Source organism: Glandiceps talaboti, chromosome 15 (genome assembly GCF_964340395.1).
Source record: "Glandiceps talaboti chromosome 15, keGlaTala1.1, whole genome shotgun sequence".
Classification (NCBI taxonomy): Eukaryota; Metazoa; Hemichordata; class Enteropneusta; family Spengelidae; genus Glandiceps; species Glandiceps talaboti.
In genome coordinates, this window is record NC_135563.1 from 12,109,563 (window position 1) to 12,132,469 (window position 22,907).

Genomic DNA, 22,907 nt, shown 5'->3' on the forward strand with positions numbered 1-22,907 from the left:
GGCTGTTCTTTGATTATGAATATGCGGTCACGTATAACATCTCACAATGCTTTCATCATTAATGGAGTCCATACATAAAACACCAATAAGTCCGATGCTTTTACCGTAATTATAATCTCTACATTCGACACAGCAAAGATCTTAATGCATCCTTTCTAAACCTCAAAATAATTACTAATAAATCACGGCGTCGTTTTTATTTGTGATGTCTCTTATTTCGGCTACTGGCAATATCTTAATGTACAGCGACCCTTAGATGTTTTCCTAACTAGATTCGTTAAAAGATGTAATAAATTGTATTTCAGTTACTATTGAAACTGCACTTGCTACAAAAAAGTACTTGAACATTTTTTGATAATACTAGTATTTTGTAAGATAATATCTTACACGTGATCGTATGCCCTGAACTATATCAAATCGCATGAGTAAAGGTATCTTTGTAGCCACACACTTACTCAGATACAATAAATCAAATCAAATTGATTTTGGGGGGCGCACCCTAAAATCAACACCCCATCGCGGCCACGATTTCAACTTATTACTACACTACTTGTAGAGACTGAGTATTGAAATAGACCTCTAATTAACATGTGCAATATCTAATTTTGGTATTTTAAAAATTTTCTCTGAATGTATTGCTGGTTGTCTGATTGAAAAAATAATACTCCAATTACAGTTAGTGCAGCTTTAACGATATAATTTCAATACCCTGAGCTCCATGATATGAGACAGACCCCCCCCTTTTATAGTGCCTATTGAATCAACTTAATATACCACAAAATGTATTTGAAAGAACAGCTGTATTTTTTTCAATGATTGTGTTCAATATCACTCTGTTGCAAAGATTCCTGAAGTACTAATAATCGAATTTTTAAGCATTTTTTAAAAATCTGAATACTATATTTATCCAGTGTAGATTCGTGCCATATGAGTATAAACCCATCGATCCTATAACGTTGTTTTATGATAGAATCTTGTTTCGCTATGCTCTTGATATCAATGATGACTCCTGGTTGCACCCAAGTATTCGGCATCATAAGTTACTCTTAGCAAAGGGTCACGGTATTATTCGATCGAATGCAACCTTTGAATAGAGCCGTCATGGCTTTATGAGACGCCAAGATGTCCTGACAGATCCACGATTATTGAAAACCTGACTGAAACAGATGTCTGCGTTGTGCATATCTACAACTATATAAAGATAATGTTATAATTTGAGGCTTCACCGTATATTTCCGCACACACAATAAGCGGCTTGATGTTGGTATTTTAGTGAAATGTCAAATATGTTGTTTAACTGAGGCATACATTATAAGTATTACCAAAGAAGAATACGTGGATAATATGTTTTGTGAGTAGATAGTCGATGCATTTGTGTTGTCCAATATCAAAATAAGTATGGCATAATATTTCTCCCTATACTTGCTCTATTACTTTTTACATAACAATGTCAACTATAGCATACAAATTAACATAATTATGCTTAACAAGTCTCATGAAATAAACCTCACTATTATTTTGATTATTGTCACTAAACATGGTCAAGCTTTTCTTTTCCCATGTCTTGTAAATACTTTATTTTTCTCTCTGAGTAAATTGCACTTATTTTGTGTCATTGGGCTGAGTCCTTGAAATAAACGAACAGTATTCTCACTTGTGGAACAATCCTATCACTTTAGTGTATATTAGTGTTATTATTAATGTAAATTTATGTTGTTCTTTTTCCTCTCTATTAAGAGGTTTCTGATTTTTTTTGTTAGTAGTGTTAGTTAATTTGTATAAATGTAGTCACCACAGATTGATATGAAATTGATACTCTTGATATCGAGTGGCTAGCCTCGATTAGTTTTCTCAAAACTATTTTCTAGTCTCTCACCACAACTTTTTCTTTTTTGGATGTTAATGTTTACATGTTATTTGTATGTTTACCTCTTGTGTGAAATAGATTTCAATTTAATTCAATTCAACTATAATGTATAAACTCTCTAATTATACAGATATTTATCAAAGAAATCTAACATTCAAAGTGTGTATTTCAAACCTGGTCCAGTTTCTTTTTTAGTACGTCGGTGATTTTGGGTAGTTCACTAGTTAAAATTCGTCAATAAAAAGCTATTCTGAGATTGTCATTTCCCATACGATGCAACTTTCAATAGATCGACAATGTATGAGCAGTTTCACAATGTGCATTATATGATAAATGAAATTAAAGAAACAAAGTGGAGTAATGTCAACCTTGCATAAACTGTCATGGAAATGATATGCAACTGAAAATCGATATCTGAAGTGATTTGAAATTACATGCACAAAGTATAATGGCTTCTTAAAGATACACACAGAGTGTTTCACTTACCTGTGAATCTACAAATGTTGGCAGTCAGTATGAACAGTCTGATCTTTTCATGATTAGCGTTTGAATGTTGTGTAGATTGTTGCCATAGATATTGGATATTGTTGCCTCTAAATCCAGGAATTGTATGTGTTCAAATTACCTGTCTGTATTTTCTTCAGAGCTCATTTCATGAATTGATTTGAGTGAGATACTTAATTTAATTTCATCGTGTTACACCACCGTCTGAAAGACCTGTAGATCCTTGATTAAATTCACCGCTAACCATATATAATCTTCTTAGCAAACAAACAATATATTCCACTTGTGAGCAGGAAAATGAAGAGGCGTACTTGATGTGAAGGATTTTACGACATAAAACCATCAATCTGACGTCATGAACTCCAATGCGAGTGCCAAGGTGATCAAATATAAATAACTTCCAAAGACATACAGCGATTTAAAAATCGACTTCATAGAGGACATGTGATCCGAGTTCTTTCCTAAGAAAACAAAACAGAACTAATTAACGTGGATGCAGTGATTAATAACTACTCCACTGAGTAATGTACATAGTTACTAGTAAGTTGATATATGAGATGAAATGGGCACCAATAAGTCTCCACAATAAGACTGGTTTGTGTACATACCATCCTTCTTGTCATCGACAGTCGATTGGTGTTGTTTTCATACGCTTTATGCACAGTGTCCGCATTTATCAGTTCATCATTGTAATGGTTTACTTTTGCTACTGTTTTACATTTGCACGGGAAATGAATGCCTCGGAAAATACAGATGGTATCGATTTTTTGCTGTTTCTCTCAGTGCTGAAGATAAGGTGGAAATAATTGCACGTCATACTACACAAGAGTATAATCTTTCGACGATCGATATTGAGTGAAGAATAGATATAATAGAAAATTGTTTATCTTCTTTTAATACAACATTCGATGTGTTATTGTCACGTAAAGAGGGCAAGGCGATCTTAAAAATTCAAACAGTTATCAAACTCGATATCAAGATATGTAGTTTGCAGTTTTGACTCAAGCTTACAAGCAAATCGTAAATTTCGATGCAATGCATATAATCAACTTTCTCTTTGTGCAAACTATCTCCATGTCGTATTTCATACGAAATCGACAAAACATAGTATGTAATTTTGATATCCTGTTTTTCTTCTGTACCAGTATATCTTCTGATTTTATAGAAAGAATCTTTTTAAAGTAATTTAGAACGATGCAAATATGCACACAGTCTCTGACAATGTATGTATGTATGTATGTATGTATGTATGTATGTATGTATGTACGTACGTACGTACGTACGTACGTACGTACGCACGCACGCATGTACGTATGTATGTATGTATGTATGTATGTATGTATGTATGTATGTATGTGTGTATGTATGTATGTATGTATGTATGTATGTATGTATGTATGTATGTACGTACGTACGTACGTACGTACGTATGTATGTATGCACATGTCTTCAAAACTGGATGGGTATGTGTATAATGATATACCGTGGAGGTAAGACGGATTCCATGGATATACCATGTTCCTATATACTCATCAATATATAGATGAGTATAAATAGAAATAAAGTATAATATTATTTCAATAGTAGGCTTATACAGGTCTGTATAGATAATAATACATACATGTATATAGATTGTTGTCCATGCATTTAAAATGATATTTCCATTAACCCATGCATGGTTTGTTTGTTTGCTTGTTTGTTTGGGCACTGTTCCTGGGCTCCCTGAGATGAAATTTGAAACACATATTTCGGCCTTTTTATTTAAGCTTTCCATGTCACTTTGATTATAGACACTAGACACCTCCCCTTTGCTTTAACTTTTACTGACTTTGTTCTTTGTATCTACCCTTTGGATAGTTGCTCCACTTTAATAAGTACTCAGTTCTCTGAGGAGTAAATAGAATATCACATTATTAAATATAGTGAAGCACACCCCTCTTTTATTTATCACATTTTAGTATATTTACGATACCATTGATTTTTCCTCTGATTCTGTGTTAAAAATGTAATTGTATAACTATGCGAGCCATTGATTGTTCTGCACTTTTGTTTCTGTTTGTTTGTTTGTTTGTTTGTTTGTTTGTTTGTGATTTTTATTGTGTTGTACATGTCTTACTCTAGTGTACTTTTGTTTGCTTTCAGATTCGGATTCAGGAGGTAAGTTAAAGTTGTGGATACAGAAATATTGAAAGGTTCGTTTACAACAACAGATAGGATAAAACAATATCAACAAGTCAAGCATATTTCTGTTTACCTCCATATCATTGTCATTTTCTGAGAAGAATTTCAGTTTATGTTTCAGTTTAGCACTCACATTGTCATTGGACCTTGTAAAAACAGTGCTTGGCTCCGGTTACCGACCCCACCTAGTTTTTTCACTGCCAACCCTAAACTTTTTTTTTATGTATTGACAAAAAAATAATAAAATCGCAAAAATTATGAAGTCTCGCGAGAAATAGTGGTATCAACTTAAAAAGACAGTATACAACTGTTCTTCCTATGTGTAATGGCTGTACATTTGATGGGAAGAAACCAATGCCAGCAGATACCATATGGAAAACAACGGAAAACATAACTACTTGAACTAGACACTCATACATGAAAAGAAAAATTACAAAAAGAGGGGAAAAAAGGAAGAAAAGACTCCTTATTCTTAAATTTGAGCGTAATCGGAACCAGAACCACACATTTTTTTAGGCCATGTCACTAACGTTTTGTACTTGCCCAAGTTGCAGACGACAGATCTAAAAAAAAGTTGTATAAACTCACCTCGTTTTGAAATTATTCTTTCCATCGAGTTACAGTACTGCCTGTGAAACAGTTCTAGTGTGTCCTACTTCGTCCTATGTGGTATATGTTAATATCATTCAAAAGTTTGAAATCTATCAGGGTTTTTTTCTCGTATTCATGACGGTAAAAAGGTCACGAGCGAGCGTCTGCTGCAGCTTTCCGTCTGGCGACAAACAGACAGTCCAGAATAAATGCCCGGATGTTGATTGTGATGCGTAACTCGACTACGTGAGCGTTGAGTGTGTAAATGACAAACAAGCAAATGAGGTCAGGTCATTTCGAATATGGCGGACGTACGTGAGGCAAAGTCGGCGAATGAAGTTGACGAAATAACGAACAATGCTGGAAGGTTTGTGAATGAGTCTTAACGTTTAATATATTTCAACATGAAGTAGTACCATAAAGTTCGACTGGACGTAAACATATCAGTTTTGCATCCCGTCTTGACCAAGAAATCGTTGCTCCACCGACATGCGCATGAATGAATCGAGATTGTCGATTATGAAATCCAACGTACATGTAGTGCACATGTAATGATGTATAATAATATAATGTAAGATGTATTGTACATCGCCGTGTTTGTATGGATGGATGGGAGAATGGGATGACTTGGCGCCGCAATAGAGGGTGGGGGGGGGGGGGCGGCGTTGGCCAGATAAAAAGAGATATCTCTAGCCATTTAGGTCTTAAAAAATTGACATACACGAACACGTCCAGCTCGATTGCACGCGCGTGGGTCCAGGGAGTCTGCACGTTCGTCTGTCATGTCTGTATCTGTCGTTTCTGGGGCCGCACTCATCGGGATCGGGACAACTTTCATCTCACTCTCATCCGTTGTTTATGTTACATCATACTGCTTCATTCACCACATATTCCCCAATGTCTAAAAGAGACATGAACACGAAAATATCCATTATACTATTCCATCAAGATTACATCTCAGGACGATTAGTACCTTTCTGTGTATTTGATGATATATTCTAGGGCATCAGTGGAAAGAAGTAACATTACTTGATTAACACTTATTTGAGCTTCCTGGATAGATCAATTTTATAATAATGGTGATATAAAAAGTGGTTAAGAGACTCGATTCTGACTGCAGTCCCTTCACTCTTAGTCTTGCAAAAAGGCACACAGAAAATGATGCCAGAATCTGTAGGGCTGCATTGACTAACATTAGTGATTCATGTAAAAATCACTTTTGGTGGTCATAGTTTATAATACACAATGATATGATTTTATTGTTCAGAATTTTATAAAAATGTATTTATATTTTAGGTTAGAGCTTCAGATTGTTTATGCTACATGTAATTGTTGTCATGTTTTGAATATATGAAAATGATGAGTCATAGTGATATAGTCAGGTTTGCAGCTAATGAAGTGATAATAAGGTACATTTGACAAAAATGCTGGAAGGTCAATATTTCAACAACATAATCAATAACAATAATTACTTCTGTGTAGGAAAGTATGGCATGCCACCAAGCCACAATGATATTATCACAGAAGGTGGACAGTTACATTTTTGTAGATGTACATTGTATATAACTGACAAGTACTTTCACACATGAATTTACAATTCATTGAGGCAAAATGCAGCAAAAAACTATGTACATGTAGTATGCATTCAGTCTTGCTGTCTTAAAATGTACATAGCATGTGCAGTTTCTTATTGCTTTCTGCAGTCCATGATTGTATCAAATAGAGACAGTGAACACTAACATGAAATAGGCAACATTTTCCTCTTGCTTTTCCTTATTCTTTGCAACAATCTTCCCAGAACAATTTTCCTGCACAGTGTTTTTGCTAAGGTTGGAGAGCCCTGGTAAGAGAAAAGGGAAATATGGTAAAACATGCACAATTTCTAATACATCATACCATAATTTCAGTGGGGAACACCAATAAAATGACTGGGAATTCGGCCAGATTTCACAGGTGGTCTGCTTACTGCTTATAATACTGCCAACAAGTTAACACTGCTACATACAATGTATCTATATCTAGCAAGACTAATTGATGGTTTCATTGATCTTCAAGAGGTGTTTTTGGCAAAGTTAAATACCCACATGTTTTAGAAGTCAATAATATACTCCTGACATGGTACATGTGTAGCCTAATTCTACAAGTTGGTCATTATTGTAGTGGCATGTACATGAAATGATATGCAATATCACTTGTCCAAAGTACTACCAAACTAGAGAGACTATAGAGTTCTATTAAGTGGCATGATGTTCTATATTATGTCTCACACAAGGTCTCTTATTACAAAGTACACAATCAACATACAGACACATACTGATTTTGTGCGTGCACTGTTAAAATGTTACAATTTTCTCTTTGTGATTTTAAATCTTCCTTGTCTCATCCAAAAGTGATGTTGATTTGTGTTCACAGTATCATTTTATGTGCTTGAGCACTATCACATAGTTACATAAGTTACATAAAACAACATACAATGTACATGTAGACACTGATAGTATCAGTGTCTATGTTGTTTTATATAACTCATTACAAAAAATGTTATTTGAGATGTAAATAACATTGTCTGCCTAATTGTGTCTCTAGTTTGCACGTTGCATGTTTGCTTGAATCTCTAATACAAGCTGTCTTTCTTTTAATATAATTTATTTTTCTCATTGTCACTCAGCGCCCTTGTTTTGATCCATTTCATGGCACCATGGGCACCACAGTGTGAAGTAATGAATGATGTTATGGTAGAACTGGCCAAGGAGCTCCTTCAAGTCAAGTTTGTCAAAGTAAGTCATTTGACATAAATGACCTGAATGGATAGGGTATTATAGACATGGAATTACTTTCTGATTTTGATAGCCCTGTTTTCAGCATGATGTTAATACCATGGTATGTGCAGGTACCTTTAAAGAAATACAGTGAACAAGAAGTATTTTTAAAAGACAGTTTGGAAATGATTTTCAGTTTTGACCCTTTTACAACTTGTTTTTGCCTTTATAACAGGTTGAAGCAGAAGCCGTACCACAGATATCAGCACGACATGAAATAAGTGCTGTGCCAACATTTATATTTATCAAGGTAAGGACATGCTGTGTTTCACTTTTTAGCATGACTGAGTAATGATTTAACTATAGACAATCATGTGTCATTCCAATGAATTGAAATATAGTATAAAAGCCAAGTTGAATGTGTGTAAACAGAAAAGATGGTATTTATAACCTGGTTCAGTGTCAAGAGCATGCACATGATTGAACGAATAGGTCAATAGATACAATCAACCCCTAATATGTACAATGTCTAATTATTGCTATGTCAGCAATTTTCAGTGAATGTCTTGTTGTGTGATCAAAGACATGATACCTTATTACAGCAAGTTCAGCTTTAAACCATCATTTTAACGTGTGACATGTGACAAGATAGCATAGTAAGTGTTTAGTTCACAATGTAGAGAGTTATCACATGGAGAATAACATATGTCCTATGTGTTTGTTTTACAAAGAATGGTAAACAAATAGATAGGCTAGATGGAGCCAATGCACCAGAACTCAATAAAAAGGTCCAGCATCATGCCAGCAATTTAGCCAGTCCACCACCACTTCCTACAGCAGCTATACCAAAAAGAGAGGTAATTGTAATTTTTGGCAAAACTAACTTATGTGGCAATGTTATTTTACTGTAAGTGCATTCATACATGTGTATGATAATCACTATATGTAGCTCATAGGATGCAGTGTTGCTTCTGAATTCATTATATTATTCTGGTTAACAACGTAAGTCATTTTCAGAAAAAAGTGTCACAAGAGGGCGCCCCAGATTAGAAAAATATGATGGCTAATATCACATGACAGTACATGAAGTAGTCTACAAAATATGACTAAAACAATTTCCTTGATCTGAAGCAAAGCTAGCAGCATTTTGTGACGGAGACTACCACCAACTTTTGTCATCAAACATGGGGAAATGATTTTTCAAAGGAGGCTATAGTATAGAATATACTCGACTATCATGTTCCAAAAGGTGTTTCCAAACAGCACTCCTAGGTGCCAAACGATACAACCTTTTGCCTTTGCTGGAGTGTGGCATATATTGTACTGACTGTATACAAATGTATAAGCATATATATGACTGAAGAGTAAAGAATTGCATTTTATGAGTTGATAGTAATCTCTGTTTTTACGTACATGTAAAAAAAGAGTGTACTGTACTGCTTGATGTTAGTTAAATGAACATGCATTGTCCTTCAGTGCTTTTATACATGTCTTTCTCAGCTGAACAAAGAAAGGAAGGGTATATTAGATGTAGTTATAAATATAGTTGTACTAAAAGTAATCTGTGGTATATGTTTCATCATAGGACCTTAATGAGAGACTCAAAAGATTAATCAGCCATGCACCTTGTATGCTGTTTATGAAAGGAACACCAGATGACCCCAAGTGTGGTTTTAGTAAACAGATGATCAGTATCCTGAAAGAACACAATGCTAATTTCAGCACCTTTAATATCTTAACAGATAATGACGTTAGACAAGGTAAGTCTATGAAACAACATTATAACTTGAATCAGTGAATTGCATTAGATGAACAATTAATATTCATTTTTATTATTTGAAGGTAATGAGCACTCAAGAATCATGAATATTTAGTATTCAACTACTATATATATGTATGTCTGCTAAGAGAACAGAGGCTAACAGGAGAATAATGAAGATGAAATAGTTCTAACTTTAAATTAGTATTTCTTGGTAATTATGTGAAATGAACTTGATGTGAAATCATAAAATGAGTCCCCAGAACCAAACATTTATGAAATACCTTTATTTAGTTGATGTGAGTTCCCCTTCAACATGGTAATTTATACATTTTATGTTTTGAACCTGATGACCATGGAACTACGATATTTCGATTTATGATTTTGAAATGTTATCTGCAATAACAGAAATATTCTTCTTTTTTTCAGGTTTGAAAAAGTTCTCAGACTGGCCCACGTATCCACAGTTGTACATAAATGGAGAACTTTTAGGAGGTGTAGATATTATTAAAGAAATGCAAGAAAGTGGAGAATTAGCAAATACTTTACCAAAGGCAGCTAGTTTGGATGATAGGTGAGTCTTAATTTAATTTTACCCATAATTCATACTAAGTGTCTCAGTAAATTCATTTATTGCCATGGAAATGTCAAATAAACAAATACTAATGGCCATGAATATATCATCTATGAACCTGTAAAGACGATTTAATGCCAAATCACAAGGATGCAGCTTGTACTTAAAGGGGTACAAGCTGGGTACTTAAAGGGACACTTGTTTTGGCATAGTGGATGCTGCATAATGTATAAGGTACTCGCAGTATTGTACTAACTGGAGCATGTACCTTAAGCCACCACTTGCAATTGACTGAAATTGAACATGGTATCAAGATAAAATTTACAAGCAGTCCCCAATTACATAGTTTATCATATGTATCAAAATTTTTTAAGAAATCCCTAGTATGCAATCAACTGTTTTGACAATGCCAAAAGACAATTTAATGTTATAGAAAAAATACCACTCAGTATTAAAATCATTTTAAAATAGTTTGATTGAGGTTATTATGCAAGAATTTTCACTTGCTTGTGCCTCTTTAACTGTACATCTGCAAAAAATGGGTGTAAAACACATTTATAGCTGTTTCTATTCTCATTTATTGCAGATGAATTTCACTTAAGTTACCCTCTTACCTTTAAGTCAAACTTAAACTTTCAAGTTAATTAAAATGTTTTCCTATTCCACAGGTTAAAAAGTTTGATAAATAAATCTACAATTATGTTGTTCATGAAAGGCGATCCCTCAAATCCCAAATGTGGGTTCAGTCAGAAAATAACAGATGTTCTTAATGATACAGGGTAAGTGGAAATGCTTCATTTCAAAGTATTACTGCAAATAATGTGCTATTGGTAAAGTAAGATAAACACAGACTGAAGCTGCATGTAATTGCATGTTTTAGATTACGCAAGTTGGTGACGGTGATGCCTTGGTTATATGGTTATAATCACCCTGTAGTCAAGTTCATGTAAACACTGAATGCGGTTGAATATACGACCACTATATAAAACGTGCTATTATAAATGCCACTCTATTGTGAGTGTAATTACATCAACATCAATTTATAGCTTAAATCAACATGCTGCTAAATGTTAACATGTTTGTTTTTGCCATTTCTTTGTACATTAATTAGGTTGGAATATGACACCTTTGATATTTTACAAGATAATGAAGTTCGCCAGGGTTTAAAAAAATATTCTGATTGGCCAACATATCCACAGCTTTATGTTAAAGGAGAGCTGATTGGTGGACTTGATATTGTCAAGGTGAGCTTAATTTTTTGTGATGTAATACGTGGGATAGTTAAATTATGTACACCTCAAACTTTGACTGTAATGTCAAACTGGTGGTATTTTTATGATAATAACTTGTACTGGGGGTAATTACTTTAGATGAATTACAATATAAGTAAGGTAAGTGTGGAGTTTACTCTGTAGACAAAACAGTGTTTTTGTTAAGGGTGATAAACAGGTAAAATTTTACATTTTACTGAGGTTCCCCACAAAGTTATGGCATAATGTTTTTGAAACTATGCCTGTTTTACCATGTTTCCACCTTTCTTTTACCGGGTCCCCCAACCTTAGCAAAAACACTGTAAGTAGCATTTGTCCTCAAAAAAAGAAGAAGCCAGAATTGCCTCAGTGAGAATTGTTGAAAGCACTGTACAGTGTTTATTCTGTCTTTGATGTTGACTTCATAGTGTTACATACAGCAATGGCATTCACCCCACATGTAGACAGACTTTGTGGTGACATAGGACAACCAGGGTATAAACCAGGGCTCCAACATATTCAACTCACAGCTAAAACAGGCAGTGTTCACCGGAAGACTATACAAAACATACATTTACTGATCAAAGGCGATCTTTTGGCAAGTTGAGGTTGTTGTTTTATTCAGGTAAACAATAACACTTTTATTGCTGAACACAACAGAATTGTGAGTGACAAGGGAGGTTTTCTTCGACATTCTTCCATCTTTTAGACTCCTCTCAATAACAATCATGCTGTGTTCACCAGTAAAGTGTTGTTATCTATTAAGAAAACAACAACCTAAACTTGCAAAATGATAAACTTTGATAGTAAGTATATTATGTTACATATAGTCTTCCGGTGGACTGTCTGTTTCAGTTGTAGCTTGCGTGTGATGAGGTATAATTAGATGTTATTCCCCAATATTTTTCTTTGTTCAGCGAAGGAAAATACAAATGACCTAAGGGCCCTTGTCACTACGAGTCGTAATTTTGAACGTTCTGATTCATATTTCAAACACAGAACTAGTGACATAGACACGTGTTGTCATGACATAGGTAAACATTGTCGTGGCATAGAACGACCAGAGTACATATTCCATATTTTTTGTTCAACTTGGCTTATGCATGGTATACATAAATGCTAAGAGTTATTTTCTTGTCTCTTTCTCAGGAATTGCAAGAATCGGAAGAGTTGGAGAATGTTCTTCAAGGTTCATAGAATGGTTGATAAAAACATATAGTACCTCCAGTCCAGTAAATTTCTCAGAAGACTTTGCATTTTTGATGATGCAATTTCTAGTGGTAGATCCTAATTATAAAATCATTATAAAATCATGGAAGTGTTAATGTTATGATATGAGCTCTTTGCTGAAAATAATTTACTAGTTTTGATAAAACTAGGCTCACAGTCCAACTACAGAGTGATGACACTTCATAATTCATTGTTGATAGATTATTTAGTATCCAGCCATAAAAAAAACCCAAGACACAGGTGTATGTCAAGTTGATGGTTTTGTTTTTGAAAAACATAAATCAAAAACTTAAAATTGTTGTCTTTAAACTTTTGGTTAATCTCATTGTTAGATACACAATCTTCAGTCCACCTTTCATATCATCTCAAAACAAACCAATAGATAATCATAAGTCATGATATTGTTATCAGATCTACATAGTCAATTTATACATTACACAACAGCTTTCAGAATATTTCCAGTGTACCAAGTGTTTCTGATAGGAGTTGCATTGGTCAGAAAATGAAACTGGTGGTAAATGGAGAGCATAGTTATTACATGTAGTGACTCTCCAACTGGCATAGCCCCAAGGGGGCTATGCATTGCTCTCTGTACATGCTGGTAATGCCATCAAATATAGAAGACTTGTCTTAAAAGGCAGATGATTGGAAAATATCCCCCTCCCACCTACTGAAATGTTGTACAGGTATTTGAAATGTATTGACAAAGTTGTGGCGTCATCTTGCTGCACGTTGTCATGGAAGAAGTTGTACAGATTTGTTTGTGACTCTGCCAGCCGATTGCCTTATGATACAGTAACCAGAGTGACCAGGATGTATCTGTTTATACAGACTAGACTAAAACCCTCTGAGTGAAATCCAAAATCTACAATTATACTATTGGTTAACTAATGTATGTGTACATAACACTCAACAACTATTCGTTCATTGTGATGAGCATGCCCACGTTTTCGTGTTGTCATTTCTCTGGTAATTAATTGGATAAATAAAATTGGTCAGAATCCAATATGTCTCCCGTGTGTCATTGCAAATTCTTGATTTAAAATTCAGTTGTACTAAAAACTACTTTCATATTAAAGGGGGGAAAGCAGTATATTTCACCTTAAGGTATGAGACTAGAGGTGCTAACAATTTACACTGAGGGCTTGAGATAAACTCACAAAACATCCACAAACATAAAATGTTCAATATCAAAATATTACCACTGTAAACATATCACTTGTGAGTTTTATATTACAGAGTCAGTTAATGCATAAAATTATCCTAGTACGAAATAATAGACTAGTATAAATAAGGTATTTTACAATGTTTATAAACATCATCCCCTGTTGTAGGAAGGGATGAAGTTACATTGAATGATATTTAATAAAATTTTAATGTTCTAAAATATCTAATTACACTATTATTTTGAAGTAGGACATTCATAAATTGACTAAGTTCAGATGCAATCATACTTTCCACACAAGAAATATGCAACTCATTCCTTTGTTTGTGCAAACATTTAATGTGTTGTTAGCAGGCACATAAGGCAACTGATATTAAAATTAAAAGAAACTTGTAGAATTTCTCTGATTTGATAATTTAGTCTATCATATATAATTATCAACATTTAATTTTCAAGATAATATACAAAAAATACTATGGTCATGAAAACTATTCCTCAGCACTAGTGTTTTTAGTAGCACATGGAAAGTTCATACGAGGGCAGTTCTGGGCTCTCGATTAGCATTTTGATTTACATATTAAAATATAATCAAAAGATTAATTATTAACAATTGAATTCAATTTTTTGTTGTACATACATGTAAAGTGGATGACGCACAAACAACAAACAATGTCGGATTGCTTTTTTTTGCATACAGTATGACACTTCATTTTACTGTTACAGTAACAATGTATATCACATCACATTGGTTTTGGAAGTGCCATGGTTCTCAAAAGCACATTTATTTATTTATAAACTGTTACCATACTTTTAACCATTCTCAGGATACAAGTGAAATAAAAGTTGTGAAACACCCCAGGGCATCAGGTTCTAGTCACAATTAAATGGATTTCATTTTGGACATTTTCTGTGATGACATTCTAGTAAACTTGTTACAGGAAATGTCAATATTGCATCTTCAAATGCTCATCTACTTTTATCAAATAACTACATATTTAAAGAGAACATTTTTGTCTCTGTCCTTGAACCAATAAACTATTTTTTCATGCATCTTCCAATGTCAGACGCATGATGATAAAAAATTTAGTGATCTGTCCAAAAAAATTGATTGTTGAGTAAATCTTTACGTTTTTATCTATGAACTCTGAGTCAATGAACAGTCATTATTCTGATGACATGTCCATTCACTGTCAACAGGGTTAATGATTGAGTAATGAAAATTTCTACTCACATTAGTAAAAGATTTCTTGGAAGCGAATCACAAATTTTCGCTGACGTCTCGTCAGCATCGTCAGGGGTGTACTACTGTCACGTGTCTCAGCACAATACTGAAGATACTGATAATGACAAGACTTTAGAGAAATTTGGGAGATGCTTCCAAGAAATGTTTAACAATGTGAGTAGAAATTTTCATTACCAAGTATGAGTCTAGAGTCCATAACATTCATTATTGTACGGTTAATGATGTCATGCTTACATTTGTATAGGAGACAGCATGTTCAGCTGGGGGGTGGAGTGGGGGGAGGGGAGTGCGGTGGGGTGGGGAGTCCCATGGCACTTTGTTTAAGCACTTAACTATTGCACATAGTACTCATTGGTGTTTTACACCATTCATTTTCACAAAATATAATATACATGTCATATATGGCAATTGCATGTAAAACTTAACTGACTGAAATGGCAAAAATTTACACTTGAATATTCCGGTAAAGTAAAAACTTTAGTTTGACTATACTTATCATCTTTAAGCCTCATTCCAAGCAAAAATATATTGCACATCTGAGCGCACAGATTGCTGAGTCAATGCAAGTACCTTGTTTGGTCAAATTACTATTACTATGAGAACATCTGTAAAAATTACAGAGTGCCCTCAATGGCAAAACACTGCCTCAAGTACATTATACAGTGATAAATAGTCCTTACAAATAATCTTTATAATGGACAGCAAGAGACTGTACTCTTAACAAAACTAGTCAAAAATTCAAGCCATTTTTTGTACTCATCTGTAGGGAAACACTTTTCTATTTTGTTTTAAATCTGTCAGATTTAGAACATGTATTTTGTGGAACAAGTTTAGAACAGTGGTTATTTGTGTTGGATGACACAAGATCTTTGTGTTAGGGTCTAACATTACGCCTATCCTAATCTAACCCTAATCCTTACTCCCTAGGTTGAATACAAATATGGCTGTCAGTCCTCTGTTCTATTTTCTTGTGTAATGTTAACACTACTGTGTAGCATATAAAGTCTTGGAATGGAGAGATACAAGTATGCATAATATCTATACGTCTTAACATTAGCAAAGTACCTTTCACTGTTTGGTGATCTGACAGATTTGCCCTACCCAACATGGAATGACTGTCAAGAGCACTCAACAATGAAAAAAGATAGTCAACAGGTGATGTGGGTCATGCCAAAAGGCTTGCTTGGATGACATATCTCATTCCAGCACATGTGTTCATTGCAGGCACATCTAGTTATGCTCATTTGGTTATGTTGACAGTCATATTAATTTCATACTTGGTTCGTTGGAAATTTGGAGTGTTCACTGACAAGCACTTGTCAGCAATAATGTCTATTTACAAAAAAAAATGGGTAATGCTATTGAGTTGTCGTCTGAATTGACAGTCAGCCAAACTGAAGGTATAAAGTACAGGCAGGTGTTGAACACCAGAGTTTCTTGACGATCAACCTGTAATTACATCTTGTCAATGCAAAATAACATGTCAGTCATGTAAAATAGAGCATGATCTTTTCAATTCTACTAAAACGACCAAAAGCTCCCCTGTAGAATGTTCAAAATCATTACAGTCAATTTTCTGGCATTCTTTAACAGGGGCTTTGTTCATGTTATTTGAAGGCAGGGCACATTGGCTATAGAGGGCGCTGTACATTACCCACACCACCTGGGTACTAAAGCTAGCCTATATTACCATCTTTGGACCAAGACTTTGTACAATTTACATTTATGTTTGAGACAAAAGGGTACACATCACGTAGGTAGTCATGATTTACCAATAAACATGCATACATACAGAACTTACAGCCCAATTCATATTAGTGTACAGTACACAGGCTCTGTTTGATACCACCATGTACAAATCCAATAAGGAAAAGCACATGCTACACTTAAAGATAGCAAGATTGAATGAATACAGGTGTTTTGTTGTTTGTTTGGGTTCGTTTTTGTGTTTGTTTGTTTGTTTGTTTTTTTGGGGGGAGGGGGGTTGCGACATTGTGATGAAATGAAATGACCTAACCTGCCACCATGCAGACAACAAATGCAAACATCAAAGCATTGCCATGTACATGTCTGCATCTTGTCATTAAGGCACAAACTGTGTATGTAGCAAGAAATTGCAATCAAACAGAGCCAGTGAACACTAACATGAAACAGGCAGTATATTTCTGTACTTATACATGTAACTTGATGGAATAGATAAGAACAGAATTCTACTTGATTACTAAAAGTACTACTGGACAGAGTTTTAGGTTCTCACTATTGGAAAACCTATTGAAGGCTTACAAATGAACAAATCTTGCATTTAAATCAGAAAAAAGGCATGGCGGCTTTTTTGTTACCTGCACTTGTTAATGCTTGGGACCAAGAAAAGGCATTTTCATCATCAAGCCTTCACCCATGACCTCTCTGACATAGATTTATAAAAATTGGCAAACCGGGCTCAGAAGAGACCTGCTGCACACTGGGACAAGGTATGCTGGGAAATAAACAATGTTAGGCGCTTCTTTTTGTTGTCACAGCTGGCCTTAGCAATGTGTTTCAAAATGCAAGAAGCTCCACAAGTATTGTTTAATTCCCACAATGCCTCACCTCTGTGTACAGCAAGCTGCCTCTTGTAAAGCCAGATTTGCCCATTGTTATCATTTTATTTTAGCGAGGTCAAGCCATGCAGGATTGGTGTAAATGACTTTTCTGGGTCCCCTAAGCATGCTAAGAATAAAGCAATGCAGATAACATCAGGCTCACCACTCTTCCTAGTACATACACTACATATACATGTATATGGAACTATTTGAAATACAACACATTTGGCAACATCTTGTAGATGTGAGAGCTGGCTCATAAATTTGTACCACCACTCATTTTCCATAATTCACAACATGGCACCACTTGGTTCTTAAAATGTTTCTCATGACTTTCACAACAATGACATTTAATAGTGCGGTTGTACTTGTGCCAGAGGAACATTTTTGATAAGAGAAACACAGTAACAAAGAGCAACACTTCGTCATAACATTGACTTGATTTCATGTAAATTTCACCAACTCACATGTACAACCAAAAAGTTGTTTCCTTGCCTTGGAATCATCTTATGTATACCAAGAGCATAAATTACATTTATCAGTATATGTCGACTTAATCACTTAGCCATCTTCAGCTGTTATTATACACAGTTTGTCCAAAGACTGTAGGTGGGCACCATATAATATTTTCCATCCCCTTGTTAATGTTATGTTATACATAATGTATTATAAGTCTGTCACTGTACAGTGTACTAGTGTACAGTACTACCATCTGGAGCAGTGTACAGTAACATCTGGAGAAGGTTTGCGAATTAACTACAATATAGTCTAATTAAATAATCTCTGATGTGAGTTGGGAAGTACTACATTACATTGTACGTGTAAACAGTACATGTACTTGTAAAGGTGACGCATGTGACAAGTCATTTTTCCATACAAACTTGTAGTGAAACCAACAACACAAATGTTAGGTACATGTATATCATATTTGAATTTTTGTCTTATACATGGATTTATTGTTGTGTTGTATCTTCTTTGGTTACGACAGATCTGTGACACAGTGGACATTTGTCTTGAACATACAACCACTTACGAAGGCATAACGCATGAAAGATGTGATTACAGGGAGTTATGCGAGCATTTTTCAACTCTTGATAACAAATTGCACATATGTCATTCATCTCATCAAGCTGTTCTTGAGATGCTGCTGGAAGGGAGTCAACTTTTCTCATTGCGTCTCGGCGTTGCAAAAAACTTTCCCATCCCATCTGAGCACGTTTCCAAACATTGAAATAACAATGTACTATTATAATAGTGGCACTAATAATACTGTGGTCACTGTACGCCGTCTCTAGTGCGCCATACACCAGCACCGATATTGCCACAAAAAATTCCAAAATGTGGCTTAAAGCTTTAATACAATAAACCAAGTCATCCAGGTTTTCCCAAGGCTCTCTGCGGTAGTTGTCAATCATGAACAATGCATACGTTAATGTTGATGCAAGCATCTGCACGGACGTTAAAACAGAACTTGAAACGATGACAAGAAGCCAAAATTCGGCCTCAAAGAACATGCATACTATATAAGTCATGTACAGTGGAAAAACAAATAAGAAAATGCACATAATGAGCACTTTAATATGATGAAGGAAGTTACGGTTATTAGCAGCTGTTAATGCCATCAATACTGGTTCAGTTATCTCATGCATGGATTGCAGCGTTGAGGCAAAGACGACAAATAGAACTATGCTAAGCAGGAAAACCCGATGAACTTTCTTCATTTCAAGGACTCCAGTTTGTAATGCAAGTAAGAGAAGCGTTATTCCTTCTGTCCAGCCACGATGGAGTATGTTATCATTCACAAAACCTTCACTCCCTTGTAGATATACTTTACTCAACGTCAAGATAACATAGGCAAGATACGACACAGTATAGCATAGACCAATCAAACTCCAGGGACTAACACAGCAGTCTGCAACAAGTGCAAGTAGTATTATCGCCCAATTTTCATTCCAAATAGGGTGACTGCTATTGAGCAAGTAGTTTGCAACATGCATACCGAATAATACGAGCCAAAAAACTAGATAAACAGCTGGCTTGAAAAACTGGTTATAAATGGCAATAGTTACATTAAGGACACCGAAAATTTCGATATGATCTGCTATTACTCTGTACCCATCTACTATTATATGATAAAGTGAAGACAAAGGTGTACAACTACAAATGATAGTCATAGCTTGTAGTATTGTGAATGTCGCAGCAAAGGTATTGGCAGTTTTAAGCTCCGTCAGTGGGAAATCTGGAATAAGTCTTACAAGCAATGGCAGAAGGTAGGCAGAGAACCCATACATAGGTTTGTTCATTGCTACACGTGCGCAGACATACATAATGGCTAGCTGAGCTGCTGTATACATAACCCATTTCAGGAGACAGTTTGTGTCGGCAATTACCCATCCATCATAACCAGTTTCTTCTTCACCAGAGATATAGTTGGACGATAGCAAATGAGCTGTGATCATTAGAGTAACGGTTACCAAATACCCATAGAAGTGCATCACATATTCTATTGGCAGAATTTGTATTATCACAACTGAAAGACAACCTGTTGCGTAAAAAAGGGAAACAAAACAAAAAGTTAATAACTATTTTATAAACTGTATGCAAGTGTAACTAGATAAATTAGGCAAAAGTAGTGTAACTTATACAAGATGGGGGGGGGGGGGGGTTCTAATCACAGTAACCCATAGTAACCAGGAACAATTTCACACTTGAGAAAATTATTACCATTTTTACATTGCTCATTATATAGTTCCATGACTTGAATGTATTGATCAAATATAATAATTATAATAATAGTACATAATAATAATAATAATAATAATAATTATAATATAATTTATTTCCCAATATTTAAAGATACAATATGCAATGAAACAATACAATTACATGATAACGGGAAAGAAGAGATTGGAAGTAGTTATTAAGTAACTAATCGAGTCCATCCCCTTAAATACATACAGTGTACTTAATCAAACAAAATACAATAGTCTGGGCTTATGTTCAAAAAACATACAGCTACAACATACAATATATACATGGAAGAAAAATAACTAACTATTAACTAATTATTGTTTACAAGAAAAACTAGACACATGCAAATAGTTTTTGTATTCTCGTTTGAATTTGGACCTGCATCGAATATTTCTTATATCAAGTGGTATACTATTCCACAGTTTTGAGCCTGCATACTTCACGGTAAATTGTCCTGTCCTATGTTTAGCTTTTGGGATACACAAGTCATTCCTAATACTTTGTCGAGTTGTGTATGCGTGATTAACCGGAATAAAAAAGTCTTCAAAAACTTGGGGTGTATTCCTATGAAGTACATCATATACAAATATTGCTAACTGTAATTTTTGTTGCTGGTAAATGTTTAAAATACCAAGTTTCTTGAATAATGGTTCTGTTGGTACAGTCCAGTCACTATATGTGATAATACGCATGATACGTTTTTGAATTAGAAAAAGATCATTTAAATATGTGGAGTATGTACTACCCCACACTTCAAGCCCATAGATAATGTGTGGGTGAACAAGAGTATTATAAAGCATGACTAGGATTTGCTGTGGTAAGACAGCTCGAAGTCGGAGAAATACATCAGTTAATTTGCTGATCTTTGTTTTAACATATACTATGGACTGTTTCCAGGAAAGAAATTTATCAATAATAACTCCAACAAAAGATGTACTATTAACCGACTGATTGAGAGTTAACATTCCAGTAGCAACCATTTCTTTTCTAATATTTTTCATAATTTTTCATAATATTTTTCATAACTGGTTTTGCCAGAATTGATTGATTGCCAAAATGCACTTTGCCACATATCCATTACAACCTGCCATTAAACATTTATCAGTTGACTGTTTGTTTAGTTGATTGTCAAAACAGTGTGATGAATAATTCCACAATTAACTTAATAGATGTACAACCTTCACCCTTTGATGTTTGTCTAACAGGTACAGATGCTTGATTGCACTGTCACATGACAAATTGTCACAGTTACATGGGTTGTGATATTTGGTCAGCAAATGGAGCAATTGACTATTCGTTTGACTTGTAAACGGTTGACTGAGTATGGTTGTATTGTGCACAAGCAATTCAAACGATAAGTAGATTGATACACAGGACTGTTTTAAAACATATAGAAACAGTGATGCCTGACTCTCATCTCATTAAGACTGTCCTGGGCTACTGTAATGTACAAATGTAGTGTTTGAAATGGGAACAATGTACCGGGTAGACTGTAAAATGCGACATGTCACTCTGCCCTCAATGGGCTTTTGAATGGGGTTGACATATGCTTGTGGGAGACATGGCATACCTTACAGACTGTGTAGGGCAAAGGTAGTAAGAATAACCTGATTGGGTGATTAGAATGGTATCGCACATGCGGAGGACAGAGAGCGACAGAGCTAAACTGCTACAGTTACTGCAGTTTGTCATAGTTATGACAGTCCTACAGAGTCCTACTAGTACTTGCAGATGGATTAATTCGGGAATCGATTCTGTCAATGTCTCTTTACTTCTTTACTCGGAGTCGTGTCATTTCTGTGATTGAAAAATTTAAAATAAGATAAACAAAATCAAAGTCAACAAATTCTTACCAAAATATTGAATGAAAACTCCCAGGAAGAAAGCATTGGGTGCAGAAAATCCAAACGTCTCTAGTTTTTGGAGTAGGTCTATTCGGTGGAGAACTTCAAGCATGAACACTGGCGGAACACGAAGGAGAGTACTTGCGAATTCATCTTCCCTAGACACGGGCATTATATCAACGTGTACCTCCATATTGACACCGGGTTGCATTCTATAATTCAATCATAACAATAACATTGACAATGTGGTACATGTAAATTAGTAGTCGCGTTACAAAGTGTGTTGACCCCCACAATGTACTTCTACCCCGGTCGATCTCAGCGATGGATTTTGTTTGTCTTTTCGATCACAGCTAGCTTGGTTTCAAAACAGTATAAACGAGGTCGAAAGATAGAGGAGTGTCCGTATTACTGGACGGTTGAGATTGTGGAGATGCAGTCGCTTTGCATCACATCCCATCGCATCATCAATGACAACGCGATCATGCGACGACACGATTACTTCTCCGCTTCAACACATACCCTCGTTCAATTAAAAATAATGTTCCTTGTGGAAAATTTATTATGTTACTAACATTAATGTATTTTAATTTTATGGAACAAAAAGTCA

General features: G+C 35.0%; 2 protein-coding genes across 2 annotated transcripts; one reads left to right on the top strand and one right to left on the bottom strand.

The window, feature by feature from the left end:
• The first annotated feature begins 5,452 nt into the window (after positions 1-5,452).
• On the top strand, positions 5,453-13,700 carry LOC144446477 (glutaredoxin 3-like). The gene is made up of 9 exons (XM_078136246.1): positions 5,453-5,510; positions 7,809-7,917; positions 8,135-8,209; positions 8,631-8,756; positions 9,485-9,659; positions 10,088-10,232; positions 10,901-11,011; positions 11,344-11,476; positions 12,632-13,700. The coding sequence occupies exons 2-9, from the start codon at positions 7,831-7,833 to the stop codon at positions 12,677-12,679; spliced, it is 900 nt and encodes a 299-aa protein (XP_077992372.1). The 5' UTR covers positions 5,453-5,510; positions 7,809-7,830; the 3' UTR covers positions 12,680-13,700.
• A 4,955-nt stretch (positions 13,701-18,655) lies between these two features.
• Positions 18,656-22,792, bottom strand: LOC144446220 (RING finger protein 145-like). Its single transcript, XM_078135972.1, has 2 exons — positions 22,307-22,792; positions 18,656-20,244 (listed from the first exon to the last, which is right to left on the bottom strand). The coding sequence occupies exons 1-2, from the start codon at positions 22,506-22,508 to the stop codon at positions 18,656-18,658; spliced, it is 1,791 nt and encodes a 596-aa protein (XP_077992098.1). The 5' UTR covers positions 22,509-22,792.
• Positions 22,793-22,907: the final 115 nt, after the last annotated feature.